This window comes from Gossypium hirsutum, chromosome D11 (genome assembly GCF_007990345.1).
Source record: "Gossypium hirsutum isolate 1008001.06 chromosome D11, Gossypium_hirsutum_v2.1, whole genome shotgun sequence".
Lineage (NCBI taxonomy): Eukaryota > Viridiplantae > Streptophyta > Magnoliopsida > Malvales > Malvaceae > Gossypium > Gossypium hirsutum.
The window spans coordinates 55,467,237-55,487,975 of NC_053447.1; the positions used below are offsets into that span (position 1 = coordinate 55,467,237).

Below are 20,739 nucleotides of genomic sequence, written 5' to 3' on the forward strand. Positions count from 1 at the left end.
CTAGGAAAGACCTGGTACTTAAGCGATCTTCGTGATCCACCTCTTTTTCCTGGGAATTGAACTTAGTGTGATTTTTTAGTACAATAATTTTACTCTTTTACACGCTTCCACGCAACAGGGTTATTCTCTTCTCTTCTATTACATTATTTTTACTCTGGTAACTGACCAAAGAAAGAGTTTTTCATTAGAGAAAGACCAACAAGTTTTTGATTTATAAGAAAAGTTCTACTATAGGCTAAAGATATGAAATTTGAATTTCAAAGTGTTGAAGTAAGTTTAGTAAATTTCAAAGGTAAGTTAAATTTTTTTAAAGAAAGGTATAGTTGAATGAATTCAGTATGTGTGCGAGCATTTATTAATTGAATAATTTTAAACATTATGTTACGATTCATTTACCTATATATACTCTTGTAGTGCTTACTAAGCCTTCACCGGCTTAATGTGTTTATTTTAATGCGCAAGTACAATTAGACTTGAAGAGCTAGAGTCAGGCTAGGAGATCTCTCATCCAATCATATCCTCTAGAGCTACAAGAGTAGGTACTGTATTTTGAGTTAAAATGGCATGCACATAGGCAGACCAAATGTGTTCCAAAGTGTTAGGAACTAAAATGCAAACTCTTGAAACTCTATCTATTTTGGTTTTTATTTGAAGAATTTTGGCTCTATATGAAATGAATTATTGAGGTTATAAGTATGTCTGCAAATGTAGTTTGTTAAAGTGATAATTGTGATTGATTTGGAGTTATTTTAAGTAGTTTAAATGCATCTTGAATTGGTCTTAAAAGTTGAGTTGAATCCAATATATTGTAGATGGTGTTAGTGAGCTTTTAACTGATTTTTACCAAAATTTACCCAATATATCGATCCCTATACCCTTGGTATCGATACCTAAGCTTTAAAACTCAAAATTTCCAAAAAATAATGTGATTTTGGAATTGTTTTTAAGATAAGTATCGATATTGAAGGCTAGGTATCGATACCTAGGCCTAAGGTATCGATACCTTCATCAAAATTTGAATTTCCAGAAGGCTAATTTGGTATTGCCTTTCTTGTTTTCTCTTCAAAAAGCCATTTGGGCATCATTGAAATACTTTTACAATCCAAGGATTTTGATCATGGAAGAAGATCAATGAAGGATCTAAATGTCCTTTTGTTACTCATATGGGTAAGGACGCAAATTCTTTACAGAAGAATGCTATGAAAAGTTATCTCAATCTTCATAATTCCTTGAAAATATTGAGAGGATTATTGAGAAACAAAATTCTGAACAAGTTGCAAGAAATCGGCTATAGCTCAAGGTGTTAATAGATGTTGTTAAGTCTCTTGCATTTCAAGGTTGTGCCTTTAGAGGACGCGATGAAGCACAAGATTCAAGATATCGAGGTATCTTTCTTAAACTAATAAAACTCTTGGCTTCTTATAATGAAGATGCGGGGGCAATTGTCTTAGAAAATGTCCCTCAAAATTCACAATATGTTAGTCCGACTGTTCTAGAGGACATTCTTTCTATTTCGGCGAGTAAAATTCAGGGATTCATTCGAGAAGATATTAGAGATTCAAACTTTTCCAGTTTAAGCCAAGCGCACATTTAATGGTCAAAATTTTAGTATATTCATATTCTTGAATTCCTATCAGCCCCACAATCATAATGCAACACAACCCCACAACCTAAAGCCCCTAGTTTTTCGAAAGCGGAATCGTCAACATTAAACTTCAAAGCTCCCTCTTTATAGGGATCGCACTGAACATTGAATTTGATTTTAACCACACAACAGTCTTGGGCACATAAGCTTGAGTCATCCTAAAAAGTCCACTCATTAACAACACCCCCCTCTTTAACATTAATCAATTAAAGAATTTTATTTTAATAAGGATATTAATGTTAATAATAATATATTTTATTTTAATTAAAACAGATTGAACAACTAATTTTTTTTTTTTTAAAAGAACTTAGAATAAAGATTTCATTCACTATCTCTAATACGTACATTTATGTATAATTTGAGGGGAGAGGAAAAAAGCCAAAGAAATTGCGAAGGGTTTATACAATTTTGAAGGGTGTATAGATGATTATTGAATTTTGTCTGTAAACAACAATTGTAGTTGAGAAACTAACGAAATAATATTATGTTAGATCCCAATCAATTTTCAAAGGAGAGAAAAAACAACAAAAAATTAATACAATAATCAATCGTAGTGATTGTCAGTACAAATCTCTGGTGAAAAAAATCTCGAAAACACGAACGGAACTCGAACAGAAATAGAAGAAATAGGACAAGGCTCCAAGGCGTGTATCAAGTCACTATCTTTAAGGTTATATTCGCCCCCACCTATCTTCGGTGTGCAAATGAGTTCCAAGCAAATTAACCTCAAGGATACAATGAAGTCAATGACTATTTGCGTTTTGCACTGACAAGAATAGTCTACCACACACTGAGCAATATTTAACAAGAAACTCAATTTCTACAAAGGATTTCTGCAGTAATACTTTATAGAATAATCTAATAATATTAGAAAATGAAGGGAGGAAAGAAAGAATATTAGAATTTGTTGCTGTAATTTTCAAATGAAATCTCATTCCTATTTATAGGAATTTTCATGTCTCTTTATAGGCATCTTTTAATAGGTGTCTTTCTGAACAATAATGTTTTTAAAATAAACATATAATTATTCATTTAATATTATAACTATTCAAATGATATTATTTAAATAGTTATAATTCTTTCTCAGAAAATCAAATAATATAACTTTTGATTAATTACACCCATTCATTTATAGTTATTCGAACACTATAAATATTTGAAAATGTTCTAGTGATTCATTCATTTCCCTAAACAAAGGTCCGAAATCCAAACTTCAAATTAAAAATAAATTGTAATTGTAATACTCTATATCGTATGACAAAAATAATATTACTGAGAGGTTACAAAGGTACATGAGAAACCTCTTTATTTTTCTTTCAACTAAATTCAACGTGAAAAACAAGTTAAACATCATCCAAACAATTAGCTACTAAGGTTCATGGGGTTTAGAAGTATCCCCTAGTTGTTGTCCCACCAGAACCGGGACTGAAGTTGTTTAACGATATTTTGATCCAGCTGGAAGGCCTTGGCAAGAACATCAGGATTGATGGCCGGGTCAGAGCCGAACACTGCATTTGCAATGGTGATCACCCCTGGGTTTTGGCTACTGAGAGCAGCAAAGGCAACCGCATTCGTACTCCCTATGTTGAACTGGAAGTGAATCATACCTTCGGGGAAAACGAATACATCTCCGGGGTATAGGACTTTGGTGAAGAGACGGTTATCCGTGTTCGATGTGACAAAGCCGACGGAAAGTGTGCCCTCCACAACGACTAGAATTTCAGTGGCACGAGGGTGAGTGTGAGGAGGGTTTAGGCCACCGTAAGGTGCATAGTCAATTCGAACAAGAGATATGCCAAGAGTGTTAAGTCCAGGTATTTGTTGAACATTGGCTGGAGTGACCATTGATCCTACTTGGTTTGATGTATTTCCAGGAATGTTGAGGCCAGGCAGGAAGAAGTCTTCTGCGGTTGCAAGCTTGGGGTCCTTGCAGAACTTGCCATTAACGAAAACTGCATAAATGGAAACAAAAGAGTTTACTACTTGGACACTTGTCCAATACTTGTACTTGCTATATTTCTCCACTTTTAAGAGTCGAAACGAATATATTGCAAAGATGAAATTTCAAAGAATTAAAGAACACACCACCGTCTTTAGTATCATTAATTGCTACACAGAAATCCTGAAGAGGGCTGGGATCTGAAGCTGAGACAAATTTGGAAGCCAAAGCCAAGAGGACAAATGCTACAAGGAATTGAACACCTTTCATTGTTGTAAGCAACAGTCCTGAACCTGATCAAATTGAGCTTCTAAGATTTCTTGCTTTATGAGGGGTGAGAAATCTGGTTTCAAAGCATGTCCATTTATAGATAGTAGTCACTGAGCAGGTCCATCGTCATTTTATTTCTTTAACAATTCCGTTTTAAAAAGGAAAATAAAAAAAGACGTTTGCCAAGTCTGGAGTGATTACTGGTTCTTAAAGAAATCTGAAGGAATCATTCTTCAACTACTCTACACCCTCATCCTCATCGAACTGGTCGTTTTTACATACCCAATATCGTCTTAACTACGCTACTGACTTTGAATGTATATATATATTCACAATTGATAAGCCTCTAGCAGTATTTCAAAGTTGCAGTGCTCCTATATATCCATAGAATGGTGAAAACTATATGCAGATTACATTTAATGCAACCGGGCTTTTATGAAGATGTCCATGCACGTGTATATTCAGAGAGATATAAAACCACAAGTATTGAATCATTCCGAGGCGCTTTTCTTGCAAATACTTCTTACTTAATCAAGCTATTTTATTTGAATTAATTAATAGATGTTGAAGCTGGTTAATAGGCCGGCCTGGAAAAACAGTTTCTCTAATTTTTTTAAAAAATAAAATAGAATTGAGATCACTAATTGCAAAAGGAGATGATAATGAGGGAAAAAGATCATGTCAAAGGTTTCAATAGTTAATCTCCCTCAACCCACAATGGCAGTCTCTTTCACACTTTAACCAAGCCCAGCTGCTGGCACTTTATGTTTAAACACTGCCAAATGGCAAAATGTTTCCAACTAGGATTATTGTTAACATTATTTTCATTGTATCTTGCATGAATAGTGTTGCCTGCCCGCAGCCTTAGCAACCTTGGGTATCTCCTAAGGTCAACGTTCGAATGGATCAAGTTGCATTAAGTACTACAAAAGACATAATTTAATTACAGGTTTGACTACTTCCATGACAAAGATACTGATGTAAGCATTGGAAGTGGGAAGAGACAAGGGTAGTAGTTGAAGAACAATTCATCAGAAATGGAAAAACATAGACTAGCTCAAAGAATGTTCTGTATAAATAGTCATGTTCTGCAGCAGAGTTCCTCATCCTCTCCAAAGCAATCAAAATTCCATTTATCACAATGAAAACTGCCCATTTCATCCTAGTATTTTGTCTCTTGGCTCTGGCTTCCCCATTTGCCTATGCATCTGATCCCAGCCCTCTCCAAGATTTCTGCGTAGCCATCAATGACCCCGAGGATGCTGGTAAGTTTTGTTTTTATCTCTTCTTCTTAAACAAATTATAAAAAATGATTTTTTAGCCCGGTTTAACCAGTCCATACTAGCTCGCAGGTCAACTAGTTTTTTACCTCTCATCGGATCGATACCCTAGCTAATTCTTGACCCAATCGATCCGGTCCAGTTTAAATAACATTAAATTTTAGAATTTCTTATGTTTTTAAAATAGTTTTGAAAACATCTTTTTAATCTTTTATTTTTAAATAGTTTTATTTTTTAAATTTTTTTAATTTTTTAAAAACTTATATATACTTTTTATTTTTTATTTTTTTATGTTTTAAAATAGTTTCCATAATGATTTGACTTGTTCTTTTCTTGTGTTTTAAGCTATATTTATTATGTACACGTATGCCACTTAAGAGGCAAAATTGTTGAGCACTTTAGCGACAACCATTCCTTAGCTGATTCAACTATAGGAACATTAGCAAGTATCAGCATTAATTGGTGCAAGAAGTTTCTATTTGGAATGCAAGGTTAGGTCAATCCTGCATGAAGTTCGACTATAGCAACATAAGCAAGTAATGTTTTCTTTTCCTTTAAATATACAATTTTTTACACTCCATCACTACTAGAAAACATGACACCCCTAAAGCATGTTGCTTTTTGCCAAAGAGTGAGCTATCTCATTAGCCACTCATAACACCATAGAGAAAGCCACTTCTCCAATCTTATTCAATGACTAGTTTTATCTTACTTTTTCAGTTTAAGTTAATGGCACATTTAACGCTCACAATTTCAGCATCTTTAAAATCTTGAATTCCTATCAGCCCCACAATCATAATGCAATACAACCCCACAACCTGAAGTCCCTAGTTTCCCGAAAGTGGAATCGTCAACATTAAACTTCTAAGCTCCTTTACATGTGGATCCCACCGAACATTGAAATTGCTTTAACCACACAACAACATTGGACACATAAGATTGAGTCATCCTAGCAAGTCCACTCATTAATGAAAACCCCTTCCTTAACTGCCTTTAGCCAATGGTAAGCCATCGTTCTAGCTAGAAATGTAAAAATCAGAGAATATGAAAAAATTATTTACAAAAAAAATTATGTACTTTTGAAAGGTAAGAACCGAATTGGCAAAAAAAATTGTAAATGTTGAGGGCTAAAAAAGTTGTTCTACCTTTGACAATGTTAACTTTAACGGCAAAAATTAAACAAAGGGACAAAAAAATTTTAAATAAAAAAGCACAGAAATTTAAAATATAGGGACTAAATTTTAAATTTTGAAAGAGTACAAGAACCTTTGACATATTTAAATTTAAATATTAGAAAGGGAATGACAAACGGATATAAAATGCTAATGTAATTAGATAAAATTGTAAAGGATGTCCAAACATGCCTAGTCACTTTGATTCAATCCAGAATTGGAATATATCATATACCTAATCACTTGATTTTGACTGGGTAAAGTCTGTATATTCGATTTTGTACAACATTGGATAAGCCTACACCAAATTTACCACATTCTTAATATATCAAACTCTTTGCTATTGCATCATATCGTATTTGTTAGTTCATGGTGTTGCTGACTAGCAATAAACTTGTATTAAACAAAGCGGTGTGATCACTCAAACTAATATGATTCGAAGTCTGTGAGGTAACTGAAGCCTTGAAGTTTACTTTTCTGTACTAGGAAAAATTCAAGTCATTAATTAGGCTTAAAAATATTTTATTACAAAGTTGGCAACGAATTGGATCAGTGATTAATTCAAAGCTCATTTTTGGGTAATTGCAGTGATCAACAGACTTGGAAAGTTTCGCTCTTGCATGCATGCTTCATTGAACTTGCAAGAAATTGACAATGTTGTGGATGTGATAAGCACAGATGTCAGTACAAATGAACATGCCAGAGAAGACTATGTCAACTGAGATTGTATAACATGTTGATTACAGACACAATCAGAAGCCTTTAATCAAGCTTAAGTTTTTGTCTCCATAGCATTTCCTTGATCATGCTAACTAAAAGATTGACCGAGTTCAGTTTTACATACAAAACTGTCGGCTGCTTGCAGCAACTCCAAATCTAAATTAAATTATTCCCACTATCTGAATAAAAAATTACATATATATAGATTTGTTTGCATAAGGCCAGATGGAGTTATTTTTGAGTTCACATTTGATGCAATATATATATTTGAAAGAAGTATTTTACCAGAAAACTTTCTTGTGACTAGCAAATTATAAGATAATAATGTATTTTCAGCACCTCCTTTTCCCCATCAACTTTAGTCTGAGAAGGAAAAGTCAAAGCCTGGATAAGAAAATGTTTAGAACTGCGACTGAATTAAGACCAATTCCACGACATACATTGCAATGATGTACGAGGAGAACAGAACTAGAAAGTGTAGTGGTTGAAGACTGATTCACCTCCTAATAAGAAATGACTAATTGTGAAGGCAAACGCCTAGTCTTCACGTACTTGATGAAAGGCAAATCAGGACGAGTTCTTTTGTTTCAATGCCTATATATAAACTTGTTTGCCATAAAGGATTTCCCACCCCTCTCCCAAGTAGTAGCATATATTCCGTGCTTGCACATCAATTATGATGAAACGACTTCAACTTTTCGTTGCAGCTTTTGCCATCTTGGCCTTCAGTTCCTTATTAGCCTCAGCTTCTGATCCCAGCCCCCTGCAAGATTTCTGTTGAGCCATCAATGACACCAAGAATGGTGGTACGCTATTGTTACATTATGTTTTGTTTCTCAGTACTCTCTTGTTGACTAGTATCTTTAAGTCCATAATTATGCAAGACGCTAGAGCCTTTTATCCGAAGTAACAATTTCTTCATAAGAATTCATATATTTGCATGGATTCACGATATTGACTAACCTTAGTTTATTTCATGCAGTGTTTGTAAATGGAAAGTTCTGCAAGGACCCAAAGCTTGCCAATGCAGAAGACTTCTTCTACTCAGGGCTTAATATCCCTAGAAACACCTCAAATTCGGTTGGATCAACTGTGACTCCTGTCAATGTGGCATAAATACCGGCACTTAACACTCTCAGCATATCTCTAGTTCGAATTGACTATGCTCCATATGGTGGCCTAAACCCTCCTCTCACGCACCCTCGTGCAACGGAGATCCTTGTGGTTTTGGAAGGCATACTTTATGTCGATTTCGTTACATCCAACACAGATAACCGCCTCATCACCAAAGTCCTAAACCCTTGTGATGTGTTTGTTTTCCCTGTCGGTCTCATCCACTTCCAATCCAATATCGGGAATGCCAAAGCAGTTGCATTTGCTGGTCTCAGCAGCCAAAATCCAGGAGTTATCACGATTGTAAATGCAGTATTTGACTCTAACCCTCCCATTAATCCTGATGTTCTCACTAAGGCCTTCCAGTTGGACAAGATTATTGTTAGCTATCTCCAATCCAAGTTTTGGTGGGACAACAATTAGTTCATTTAAATATATGGGAATAAAATTTCTTCAATCATAAGAAGTTGTGATTGTTTTATTTTAAATAATGTGTGTTTTTATTTATAATGTGCCTGATCTGATGATTATGGCATGGTTTCTAGCTTGTGTCGTGTTTTTTCTTTGCCGTCTCAAGATTTGCTTTCAATAGTGGTTATTTCTACAATGTTTGCTTCGATAGTGGTTATTTAATTAAAAGATTTCCTAAAATATACTCAAAGTATACTAAGGCCTTAATATATAGAGATAGAGAGGCAGCATAAAACTATCTCTTATCAATGTGAGATTTTAAGGAGCCAAAAATTAACAAATATCCACCTTTGGCCCCTTTATCAATCCCATTGAATTTCCGCAATCTTCGATCTTCAATTGTGCCTCCAAATGCATTCTTAAACGCCATACATTTCAAAGTGTTTGTTGAGTATAACTCATACAGTTAAATTTGAGAAATTATCTTTTAGTTAAACTCTATTTATTTGTTTTAATCAAACTCTGATTAGTCTAGATTATTTTATTATTATTTGACCTATGAATTTAGCCTATAAATAAGCTCTTTTACAACCTTAGAAAATACATCCATTAGAGATTAGAACTCATAACACATTTAGAGAATTTTGTGTTTACGTTTTGAGGGTTCTTTGTTTTCAGGTTTTCGGGGTTTGGCTTTTATTTCCATTTTTTGTATTCTTCGTTCTTTTTCCATTATAGTAAAATTATCTCTGCCCATGGTTTTTTATCCACTTTGGAGGTGTTTTTCCACGTTAAATTTGTGTGTTCAATTTCTCAATTTCTTCCACTATCTGTACTTGTTCGTTTCTTAATCGGGTCGATCCCCAACAAGTGGTATGACAGCTAGTTCAATTTTCATTCAGAGATGGCAGCAACAAGGTTTGAAATTCAGAAGTTCAATGGTGTCACAAATTTCAATATATGTCAAGTTCAAATGATGGCAATTCTAGTTCAAACCGGCTTGAAAAAGGTTGTTACCGGGAAAAAACTGAGAATCTAAATCAAACAGAATGGGAAGAACTTGATGAAAAGGCCTTGTCTGTAATCCAGTTGTGCTTCGCGAATACGGTATTGCAGGAGGTATTGATGGAGAAAACCTCATCCGCCTTGTGGAAAAGGTTAGAAACTCTTTATGCGACTAAGTCTCTGGCTAACCGTTTAGTGTTGAAACAACGTCTATTTACGTTTCGCATGAATGAAGGTGAGCTGCTTAGAGATCACATCAGTCAATTCATCACTCTTTTAAATGATTTAAAGAATGTTGAGGTTCATATTGACTATGAAGATCATGCTATCCTATTATTGTGCTATTTACCCCCTTCATACAAGTCTTTCAGGGAGACCCTAATTTATAGCAGAGACAAACTCTCGTTCGAAGATGTGAAGGGTCATTTGTTGAGTAGAGACAAACTCGACAATGAGTTTGGTTTGGATAGCAAGGTAGATAGGCAAGCTTCCGTTTTGGTAGCATCAAAGAAACTAAACAAAATGTGTCGCTATTGTAAAAAGTTAGGTCATGTCAAAGTAGATTGTTATAAACTGCGAAATAAAATAGTTGCTGAAAGTACCAAGGAAGATCTAGCTGGTGCTAATTTGGCCAATGAAAGCAGTGACGATTTCTTGTTAGTGTCAACGAGTGATAACTCCAAGCTCACGTCTGAGTGGATCCTAGATTCGGGATGTTCTTTCTACACGTGTCTCAATAGAGAATGGTTCTCTACATATAGTGATAACTCCAGATGGAATTATTTTTGAGTTGACATTTGATGCAATATATATATTTGAAAGAAGTATTTTACAAGAAAACTTTCTTGTGACTAGCAAATTATAAGATAATAATGTATTTTCAGCACCTCCTTTTCCCCATCAACTTTAGTCTGTGAAGGAAAAGTCAAAGCCTGAATAAGAAAATGTTTAGAAATGTGAGTGAATTAAGACCAATTCCACGACATATATTGCAATGATGTACGAGGAGAACAGAACTAGAAAGTGTAATGGTTCAAGACTGATTCACCTCCTAATAAGAAATGACTAATTGTGAAGGCAAACGCCTAGTCTTCACGTACTTGATGAAAGGCAAATCAGGACGAGTTCTTTTGTTTCAATGCCTATATATAGACCTGTTTGCCATGCAGGATTTCCCACCCCTCTCCCAAGTAGTAGCATAGATTTCGTGCTTGCACATCAATTATGATGAAACGACTTCAACTTTTCGTTGCAGCTTTTGCCATCTTGGCCTTCAGTTCCTTATTAGCCTCAGCTTCTGATCCCAGCCCCTGCAAGATGTTAAGATAATATGTTAAAGATTGCTGCCATTTAAATTTTTTCTGTTACTAATTTTTGAATAATTCTCCTCGACTTTAGGAGATTAGTTTTTTGATTTGTTTGGTATATTGTTACCATTTTTTTAGCAAATTTTTAGAACCTCTTTTTTCTATTTTTAGCTTGAACTTTTGTATTTAAATAGTTGAGGTGCAAATCAATTAATATATTCCAGTCTTCAATTATTTTTCTACTTAAAAACTTTCCGTCTCTTCTTTTTGCTTCAAATCTCTCGATCAACCATCAAAGTTCATGTTCTAAACACCAACAATTGGTATCGGAGCTGTTTTCTTGAGGGATCTGTGAGGTTATTTGCGTGTTAAGATGGAAGGAGGATCCAATTTTTCAGTTGTTGCACCACCAGTCTTCGATGGAGACAATTACCAGATGTGGGCAGTTCGTATGGAGACTTACTTGGAGGCTTTGGATCTTTGGGAACCTATAGAAGAGGATTACGAGGTCCCACCTCTTCCAGCAAATCCTACTGTGGCACAGATTAAAGCACAAAAGGAAAAGAAGACAAGGAAATCAAAGGCAAAAGCTTGCTTATTTGCAGCTGTGTCTCAAATGATTTTCACACGAATAATGTCCTTGAAATCAGCAAAGGAAATCTGGGATTACCTCAAGGCTGAGTACGAAGGAGATGAGAGGATTCGTGGAATGAAAGTTCTGAATCTAATCAGGGATTTCGAGTTGCAGAAGATGAAGGAGTCTGAGTCAGTGAAAGAATATTCTGACAGACTTCTCAGCATTGCCAACAAGGTGAGATTGCTTGGTTCTGAGTTGAACGACTCTAGAATCGTAGAAAAGCTGTTGGTCACTGTTCCAGAGAAGTTTGAAGCCACCATTACTACTCTAGAGAACACCAAGGACCTGTCAAAGATCTCTCTTGCAGAGCTCTTGAATGCTTTACAAGCACAAGAGCAAAGAAGATCCATGAGGCAAGAGGGAGTGATAGAAGGGGCCTTACCTGTCAAGCATCAAGACAACAACAGGTATAAAAAGAAGAAAAATTTTAAGAACCAATCGACGAGTGGAGAAAATTTATCAGACAATTATCAGAAGAGCAAAAGAGGAGGTGTCAAGAAATCCTACCCACCTTGTCACCATTGTGAGAAGAAATGTCATCCACCATTCAAAAGTTGGAAAAGACCTGACGCCAAATGCTCCAAATGCAATCAACTTGGACATGAAGCAGTGATTTGCAAGGTCAAAGGCCAGGTGTAAGAAGTAGATGCACATGTAGTTGATCAAGAAGAAGAAGATCAATTTGTTCGTGGTTACTTGTTTCTCAAGCAGAGAATCAAGTGAGAACTGGTTGATTGATAGTGGGTGCACAAATCACATGACGTATGACAAGGAGCTCTTCAAGGAATTGAGAAACACTTAAGTCAAAAGAGTGAGGATTGGAAATGGTGAGTACTTGGAAGTTAAGGGAAAAGGCACAATAGCTATTACAAGCTATGAAGGTACAAAATTCATTTCAGATGTTTTATTTGTACCTAAAATTGATCAAAATCTCTTAAATGTTGGCCAGTTGCTGGATAAAAGCTATAAAGTGCTATTTGAGAATAAGCAGTGCTTGATCAGAGATGCTAATGGCAAAGACTTGTTGAATGTCAAAATGAAGGGAAAAATTTTTGCTCTCAATCCAATGGAAAAGGAGCAAATGGCTTTTAAATCCAGAGTTAGTGCTACTGAGACTTGGCACAAGAGACTTGGGCACTTTCACCATCAAGGATCACTTCAAATGCAGTCGAAGAAGCTAGTGGAAGGACTTACAGACATTGATGATGATCTACCTCATTGTCAAGCTTGTAAATTTAGGAAACAACATAGACAACCCTTTCCTAAACAAGCTTGGAGAGCCTCGAAGAAGTTACAACTTGTTCATACTGATCTTTGTGGTCCTCAAAGAACGCCTTCGTTAAATTGTAACCTTTATTACATAGCCTTTATTGATGATCTAACAAGAATGTGTTGGATTTTTTTGTTGAAGCAAAAATTAGAAGTTGCTGGTGTGTTCTGGAAATTCAAAGCTAGAGTTGAGAATGAAAGTAGATGCATGATTCAGATTTTAAGATCTGATAATGGCAAGGAGTACACTTCAGAAACTTTTAATAGGTTTTGTGAAGAGGCTGGAATTGAGCATCAGCTGACGGCGCCATACACTCCACAACAAAATGGAGTCAGTGAAAGGAGGAACGATTCATAATGGAGATGACTCGATGTATGCTTCATGAGAAAAGTCTTCCAAAAAGCTTTTGGGGAGAAGCTGCAAACACTGCTGTGTTCTTGGAAAATCGAATTTTAACAAAAGCTGTGAAGGATCAGACGCCATTTGAAGCTTGGTATGGTTACAAACCTTCTTTAAAGTTTCTTAGAGTGTTTGGTTGCCTATGTTTCACTTACATTCCATAGGTCAAGCGTGATAAGCTTGACAAAAAGGCAGAAGCTGGCATTTTTGTTGGGTATAGCACTGTATCTAAAGCTTACAGAATCTTTCAACCACACACTGGACGTGTTATTGTGAGTAGAGATGTTTATTTTGTTGAAAATGAGCAATGGAATTGGGAAGACTCGATTAAGACGAACCAAAGGTCTAGTACACCAAATCGTTCTACAATTGGCAGCATGTTAGAAGAGCTTGAAGATGAAGGGCAAGATGTTTTGGCTGATGATACGCCTGTCAGAGGTACAAGGCTGCTCTCTAACATTTACCAAAGATGTAACATGGTTATTTGTGAGCCTGTAGGGTATTATGATGCAAAAAACAGTCAACATTGGATGGCTGCAATGAAGGAGGAGATTTCGATGATCGAGAAAAATAAAACTTGGGAGTTGGTTGATCGACCTCTAGACAGAAAGATAATTGGAGTAAGATGGGTGTTCAGAACGAAACTAAATCCCGATGATTCAGTTAACAAATTCAAAGCAAGACTTGTTGTGAAGGGATATGCACAAGTCTTTGGAGTCGATTATTCAGAAACATTTGTACCTGTTGCCAGGCTTGACACTGTAAGGTTGCTGTTTGCTCTTGCTGCACAAAAGAACTGGAAAGTTTTTCAGTTAGATGTTAAATCTGCATTCTTAAATGGAGTTTTGCAAGAAGAAATATTTGTTGAGCAACCTGAAGGTTTTGTAAGCAGAGGCAATGAAGACAAAGTTTACTTGCTGAAGAAGGCTTTGTATGGCCTAAAACAGGCTCCACGAGCATGGTATAGTAGAATTGATGATCATTTGATGGGACTTGGCTTTCATAGAAGTCAATCTGAGCTCACACTGTATGTCAAGCATGAAGGTACAAACACTTTAGTCATTTCTCTTTATGTAGATGACTTATTGATTACAGGGAGCAATATCGATCAAGTTAATCAGTTCAAATTGGAAATGCAAAAGGTCTTCGAAATGACAGACCTTGGTTTGATGTCTTATTTCCTTGGCATTGAGATCAAACAAAGCCAAGATGAAGTGTTCATCTGTCAAAGAAAGTATGCAAATGAGATACTTAGAAAATTTCATATGGAAGATTGCAAAGCAATGAGTACTCCTATGAATCAAAAAGAGAAGCTAATCAAAGATGATGGTTCTGCTAAAGTCATTGAAGCTGAGTTCAGGAGTTTGGTAGGTTGTCTAATGTACTTAACAGCAACCAGACCCAACATCTTGAATGCTGTAAGTATTCTCTCTAGATTCATGCATTGTCCCAATGAGACTCACATGAGAGCTGCAAAAAGAGTTATCAGATACATCAAGGGGACATGGAATTATGGAGTAAAGTTTTCAAAGCACAGGGAATTAAAGTTGATTGGTTTCTCTGACAGTGATTGGGGTGGCTCAACTGATGATATGAAGAGTACCTCTGGTTATTGTTTTTGCCTTGGATCAGGCATGTTATCCACTGCTGAGGCAGAATTTGTGGCTGCAACAGCAATATTTAACCAAGCTCTCTGGTTAAGGAAGATTCTTATTGATCTAAACATGGAGCAGAAGCAAAGCACAAAGATTCTAGTTGATAACCAGGCTGCCATTGCAATCTCTAACAATCCAGTCTTTCATGGGAAGACTAAGCATTTCAACATCAAGTTATTTTTGTTCGAGAAGTTCAAAAGAGTGGTGATGTGTCTCTTTGTTACTGCAAATCTGAAGATCAAATTGCAGATATCTTCACCAAACCATTGCCACTTAGCAAGTTTGAAAGCTTCAGGAAGAAACTTGGAGTTTGCAGCATCTAAACAAGGAGGAGTGTTAAGATAATGTGTTTAAGATTGCTGCCATTTAAATTTTTTCTGTTACTAATTTTTGAATAATTCTCCTTGACTTTAGGAGATTAGTTTTTTGATTTGTTTGGTATATTGTTACCATTTTTTAGCAGATTTTTAGAACCTCTGTTTTCTATTTTTAGCTTGAACTTTTGTATTTAAATAGTTGAGGTGCAAATCAATTAATATATTCCAGTCTTCAATTATTTTTCTACTTAAAAACTTCTCGTCTCTTCTTTTTGCTTCAAATCTCTTGATCAACCATCAAAGTTCGAGTTCTAAACACCAACACAAGATTTCTGTTGAGCCATCAATGACACCAAGAATGGTGGTACGCTATTGTTATATTATGTTTTGTTTCTTAGTACTCTCTTGTTGACTAGTATCTTTAAGTCCATAATTATGCAAGACGCTAGAGCCTTTTATCCGAAGTAACAATTTCTTCATAAGAATTCATATATTTGCATGGATTCACGATATTGACTAACCTTAGTTTGTTTCATGCAGTGTTTGTAAATGGAAAGTTCTGCAATGACCCAAAGCTTGCCAATGTAGAAGACTTCTTCTACTCAGGGCTTAATATCCCTAGAAACACCTCAAATCCGGTTGGATCAACTGTGACTCCTGTCAATGTGGCACAAATACCGGGTCTTCACACTCTCGGCATATCTATAGTTCGAATTGACTATGCTCCATATGGTGGCCTAAACCCTCCTCACACGCACCCTCGTGCAACGGAGATCCTTGTGGTTTTGGAAGGCACACTTTATTCGGTTTCGTTACATCCAACACAGATAACCGCCTCATCACCAAAGTCCTAAACCCTGGTGATGTGTTTGTTTTCCCTGTCGGTCTCATCCACTTCCAATTCAATATCGGGAATACCAAAGCAGTTGCATTTGCTGGTCTCAGCAGCCAAAATCCAGGAGTTATCACGATTGCAAATGCAGTATTTGGCTGTAACCCTCCCATTAATCCTGATGTTCTCACTAAGGCCTTCCAGTTGGACAAGAATATTGTTACCTATCTCCAATCTAAATTTTGGTGGGACAACAATTAGTTCATTTAAATATATGGTAATAAAATTTCTTCAATCATAAGTTGTGATTGTTTTGTTCTAAATAATGTGAGTTTTTATTAATAATGTGCCTGAGCTGATGCTTATGGCATGGTTTCTAGTTTGCTAGTGTACTTGCAATGTTAAGAGCTAGTGACTTATGTTTCCATGTTAAGTTTTTTCTGTCTTGCATTTTGTATCAAGATTTACTTTCGATACTTGCTATTATTTTCGATAGGGATTATTTTAAATTGGTGTTACAACCTCCCACTTAACATATCACGTGGTGTCTTCGGTGTCAATACTTTCTTGTAAGCTATCATATTAGGTCATTTTTGTAAGTTATATTTCTAAAAAAATTATGTATACTTTATTGCTAGAATTATGACTCATCATAGTATATTTATAATTAATTTAATCATTTTTGTACTAATTTTTTTATTTATTAAAAAATTATACATTTTATAATTAACAAATTTTTACTCATTATTATTTATAATTATTAATTTTTATTGGTTAATAAATCGTGGGTGAATCTTATATATCATATACATCAATTAACTTATACTAACAAATGGTTGGAAAAAGCAGCCCTGGACTTTCTCCCTAAGAATTTGGATTGAGTTTAAATCCTAGGGCCATTATTGTTTGGAAAGTTTACCTGAATACTAGCCCCAACCCAAGCAAAATTAGGCTCAAACCTTAAAATCAATTAACTTATTATATTTGTATGTCAAAAATTTCAGAGTAAATTATATTGTTAGTTACTCTAAATTGGGCTTGTCTCTAATTTGGTCACCCCAATTTTATTTTTTTAATTTGGTCACCCAAAAAAATTATCAAATTGGTCACTCCACTAATAAATGGTAACAGAAGACTAATGATGCATTTATACTAAAAATTTTGGAGTCAACAAAATAGGAACTACCCCTATTTAGAGTGATTAATAGGTAGTTTACTCAAATTTCGGCGTGACTAAGGTGGAAATTCACCACTAATAAAGGATGTCCAAACATGCTTAGTCACTTTGATTTAATCCAGAATTGGAATATATCATGTCGAAACTATTTTTTTGAAAATGGGGTCGACTTTAATTTTGAAAACGAAAACGAATATGAGAGTTGCCACCAATCTTTTTTAATGAGGTGTGATCGGGTCACCTCGAAAAATAGTTATTTTTATAAACGATTTGATTTATTAAAACAACAATTTTGGTCCACGAAATTCAGAAAGATGGGTTAGGGAGTCGGTTACATACGAGGAAGGATTAGCACCCTCGTAACGCCCAAAAATTGGTACCTAGTTGATTAATTAGTGTCTTAATGTTGAAAAAATTTTAAAATACGATCCTTTTATTCAAAAAGACACTTGTGTAAATCAAATTACATGCTAAGACCCCCTTATTTCAGAGAGATAAAATGTCACACCCAATGAGTTAGGATATGATGTTTCTCATCCTCAAAAATGAACTTGTCCTTTGATTTTTAAAACTCATGCAATGAAGTTTAAAAAGGATATTCAATTGTTTAAGTCAGATGAAAAATTGAAGCCCAGTAAGTTAGGGCACAATTTCTCTAAATTCCAAACATAGAATATTGCCTTTAAAAAAAATCCTCGTCTCGAGAGAACAAAATGTCATATCCAATGAGTTAGGACACAACGTATCGAATCCCCGAGAATGAGATTTTTATTTATATGTTTTGATTAAAAAAAGGATACTCATTACTTAGATTCAACGAGGAAAATTGGAACCCAGTAAGTTAGGGCACAATCTTCTCGGAGACCCCAAATACCGAGTATTGCGTTATCTTGAAAGCTTTGGAATAAAATGATTTCAAAACTTAAATGATATTAAACGTAACTTTTTAGGCGAACAAAACGCGATGGAATGATAATGTACAACGCAAAGTGACATCTTGAAAACAAAATGTACACTAATGAACGACAAATAATCAATATACTAAGGAATTCGGTACACATAATGGTACATATCATCTTGATGTTAATATCAAAAATCAAAGAAATTGCGACGAAATTATATACAACACAATTTTAAGGTAAATAGCACAACAATTTAAGTTAAATAATATGCAAAACAAATTAAAATGAATAATATACACTGCAATTTAATATAAATAACCTCCATGACAATTTTAAAACAACATATAAAAAGTTTAAAATAAATGAATAGTAAAAATAAATTTAAAATAATATACAAAATAGTTAAAAGGATATACATAAAAAAAATTAAAATGGGGGATAGAACAATTTTAAATTTTTTAATATATGATAAAAGATTTAAAATAAACAAACAAATAGCAAATTTACGAAAACAAATTGAAATCAAACTGACTTGGGACTGAATAAATAAACAAATAAAATAAATAGAATATTTCTCCCTTTTCTAAAAATATGTATAATATTAAATTTAAATATACACAAGGGTATACAAAATAGTACTCAATAAATTTAATTAATATCAAGTTCGAATATTAAAATAACATAAGTTTAAATTTAAATACTTTAAAAGTAATAGAATACTAAATAATTACATAAATTAATATATTGAGCATGAATAATTTAACTTGGCAACTAAGGACTATACTGAAATCAAAATAGAATTACAAGAAAAAACAAAAATAAAAATAAAATAAAATGAAGGGCCAAAGTATAATGTCCGAATAACATGGGGGTCAAATGGGAAATATTCCCTGTCCCCCAAAACGCAGCGCTGCAATATGGGCCAAAATGAAATAAAAACAAAATGCGAGGCGAAATTTAAAAAAATAAAAGAACAAATCGGACTTATTTGGAACACCTCGCAAATGCGGATGGACTAGGGGGATAAATATCCCAAAGCTTAAAAACACACGGATCCCCCAGGAGCGGGTCGGGTCGCGCAAGTTATGGCTGTCAAACGGCGTCATTTTGGCGCTATGGACCCTAGCTCAAAACGGCGTCGTATTGTATTATTACTTAAACAAAAATTTCTTAACAAAAAAAAAACATTTGCAGTCTATGTTTCAAAAAAAAAAGGCGCCTGCTCCTATTTTCTCAGCTAGGGTTTCGACCCTAGCCTCCATGTTGCCACCTTATCTGCCGTTCTTCCGCCATGGCTCCGCCAAGAAAGGCGATCTGAGACGACGAGGAGACCATGGACCTTCAGTAAGTCCTCTCACTTACCCTTTTTCTATTATTCTTTACAAAAAAGCAGAGAAAAAATTTAAAAGAAATAGAAAAAGAAAAAAAAGGAAATATCAATCACCTTTTCTAGAACTTTGATTTCGTTTTTGTAATCTTTCTTTTTCTATTGATTATATGCGTCCAAAAAAATATACATGAACTGGGGCTTTTTTATAGCCCGAAAATACAACATTTTTCTTTGTTTTCCTACATTTTCTATTATTTGCTTCTTGCTCGTTTGTTTTGCAGGTGTAGAGGCCATTGGCCAGCTGGCGTATGGAGGTGCACGTGGGGAAGGTGCGGCACGTGTGGGATAGGTAGTGGCGGCACACCTTGCTGAGTTAGGGTTTGTTGATTTTTTGGTTATTGGGCTGGGGACTAATTTAGGCTTAGGATTGGGTTTGGTTTTTGGGTTGTGTAAATGAACTTTTAATTGTTGGACTTTTATTTTTTGGAGGGGTTTATTTTTTGTTTATTTTGGTCTTGGGTCCAGGCCAAAATTGGCCCATTATAGCTACCCCTCTTTACTCATTGTTGTGTAATAGGAATGGAGCAAAGAAAAAAGGGCCAATTTTGTCTTGTCTAGCCGAGTCTTGACTTTCTTCGGTGTTTCTCTTCTAAGTAGCTTCATTCCAATCCACCATATCTTCAAGGGTATGGGAAATGTCTGCTCCACCGCAACTTCAAGGAGATAAGATTTGATATGATCTACCTAACTGTAACTCCAAAAGATAAGATCTGCGATTTGTAGCTTCAATCTGTTTCAATGCAATCTTCAGAGAGACAAGATTTGCTATCTTCAGTTTGCTCCACTGTAACTTCAGGGAGATAAGACTTGCTATGGTAGATTTAATCTGACCTACTGTAACTTCAGAGGTATAGGATTCATCGTTTTAATCCATTCCACTGCAACTTCAAGGAGATAGGATTAGTAGCTTTAACCTGCTCCACTGTAACTTCAGGGAGATAAGGTTTGATATCTTCAATCTGCTCCACTGCAGCTTCAGGGAGATAAGACTTGTAGTTTTAATCTGCCCCACTGCAAATTCAGGGGGATAAGATTTGTATCTTCAGTCTACTCCACTGCAACTTCAAGGAGATAAGACTTGTAACTTCAACCTGCTCCACTGCAACTTCAGGGAGATAAGGTTTGATATGATCTGCTCTACTAAAACTTAAAAGATATAAGATCTGTAATTTATAGCTTCAATCTGTTCCACTGCAACTTTAAGGACATAAGATTTGCTATCTTCAGTCTACTCCTCTGTAACTTCAGGGAGATAAGACTTTTAACTTCAATCTGCCCTACTAAAACTTCAGGGGAAT

At 35.1% G+C, this 20,739-nt stretch overlaps 2 protein-coding genes and 2 pseudogenes across 2 annotated transcripts; 3 read left to right on the forward strand and 1 right to left on the reverse strand.

Annotated features, from left to right (window-relative positions):
* Positions 1-2,904: 2,904 nt before the first annotated feature.
* LOC107963428 (germin-like protein subfamily 1 member 7) lies at positions 2,905-3,914 on the reverse strand. The gene is made up of 2 exons (XM_016899950.2): positions 3,731-3,914; positions 2,905-3,597 (listed from the first exon to the last, which is right to left on the reverse strand). The coding sequence occupies exons 1-2, from the start codon at positions 3,852-3,854 to the stop codon at positions 3,044-3,046; spliced, it is 678 nt and encodes a 225-aa protein (XP_016755439.2). The 5' UTR covers positions 3,855-3,914; the 3' UTR covers positions 2,905-3,043.
* A 1,047-nt stretch (positions 3,915-4,961) lies between these two features.
* Positions 4,962-8,562, forward strand: LOC107963087 (germin-like protein subfamily 1 member 14; annotated as a pseudogene).
* Positions 8,563-11,235: 2,673 nt separating this feature from the next.
* Positions 11,236-13,126, forward strand: LOC107963088 (uncharacterized). The gene is made up of 2 exons (XM_016899678.2): positions 11,236-12,132; positions 12,449-13,126. The coding sequence occupies exons 1-2, from the start codon at positions 11,236-11,238 to the stop codon at positions 13,124-13,126; spliced, it is 1,575 nt and encodes a 524-aa protein (XP_016755167.2).
* Positions 13,127-15,455: 2,329 nt separating this feature from the next.
* On the forward strand, positions 15,456-16,233 carry LOC107963090 (germin-like protein subfamily 1 member 14; annotated as a pseudogene).
* The last annotated feature ends 4,506 nt before the right edge of the window (positions 16,234-20,739 follow it).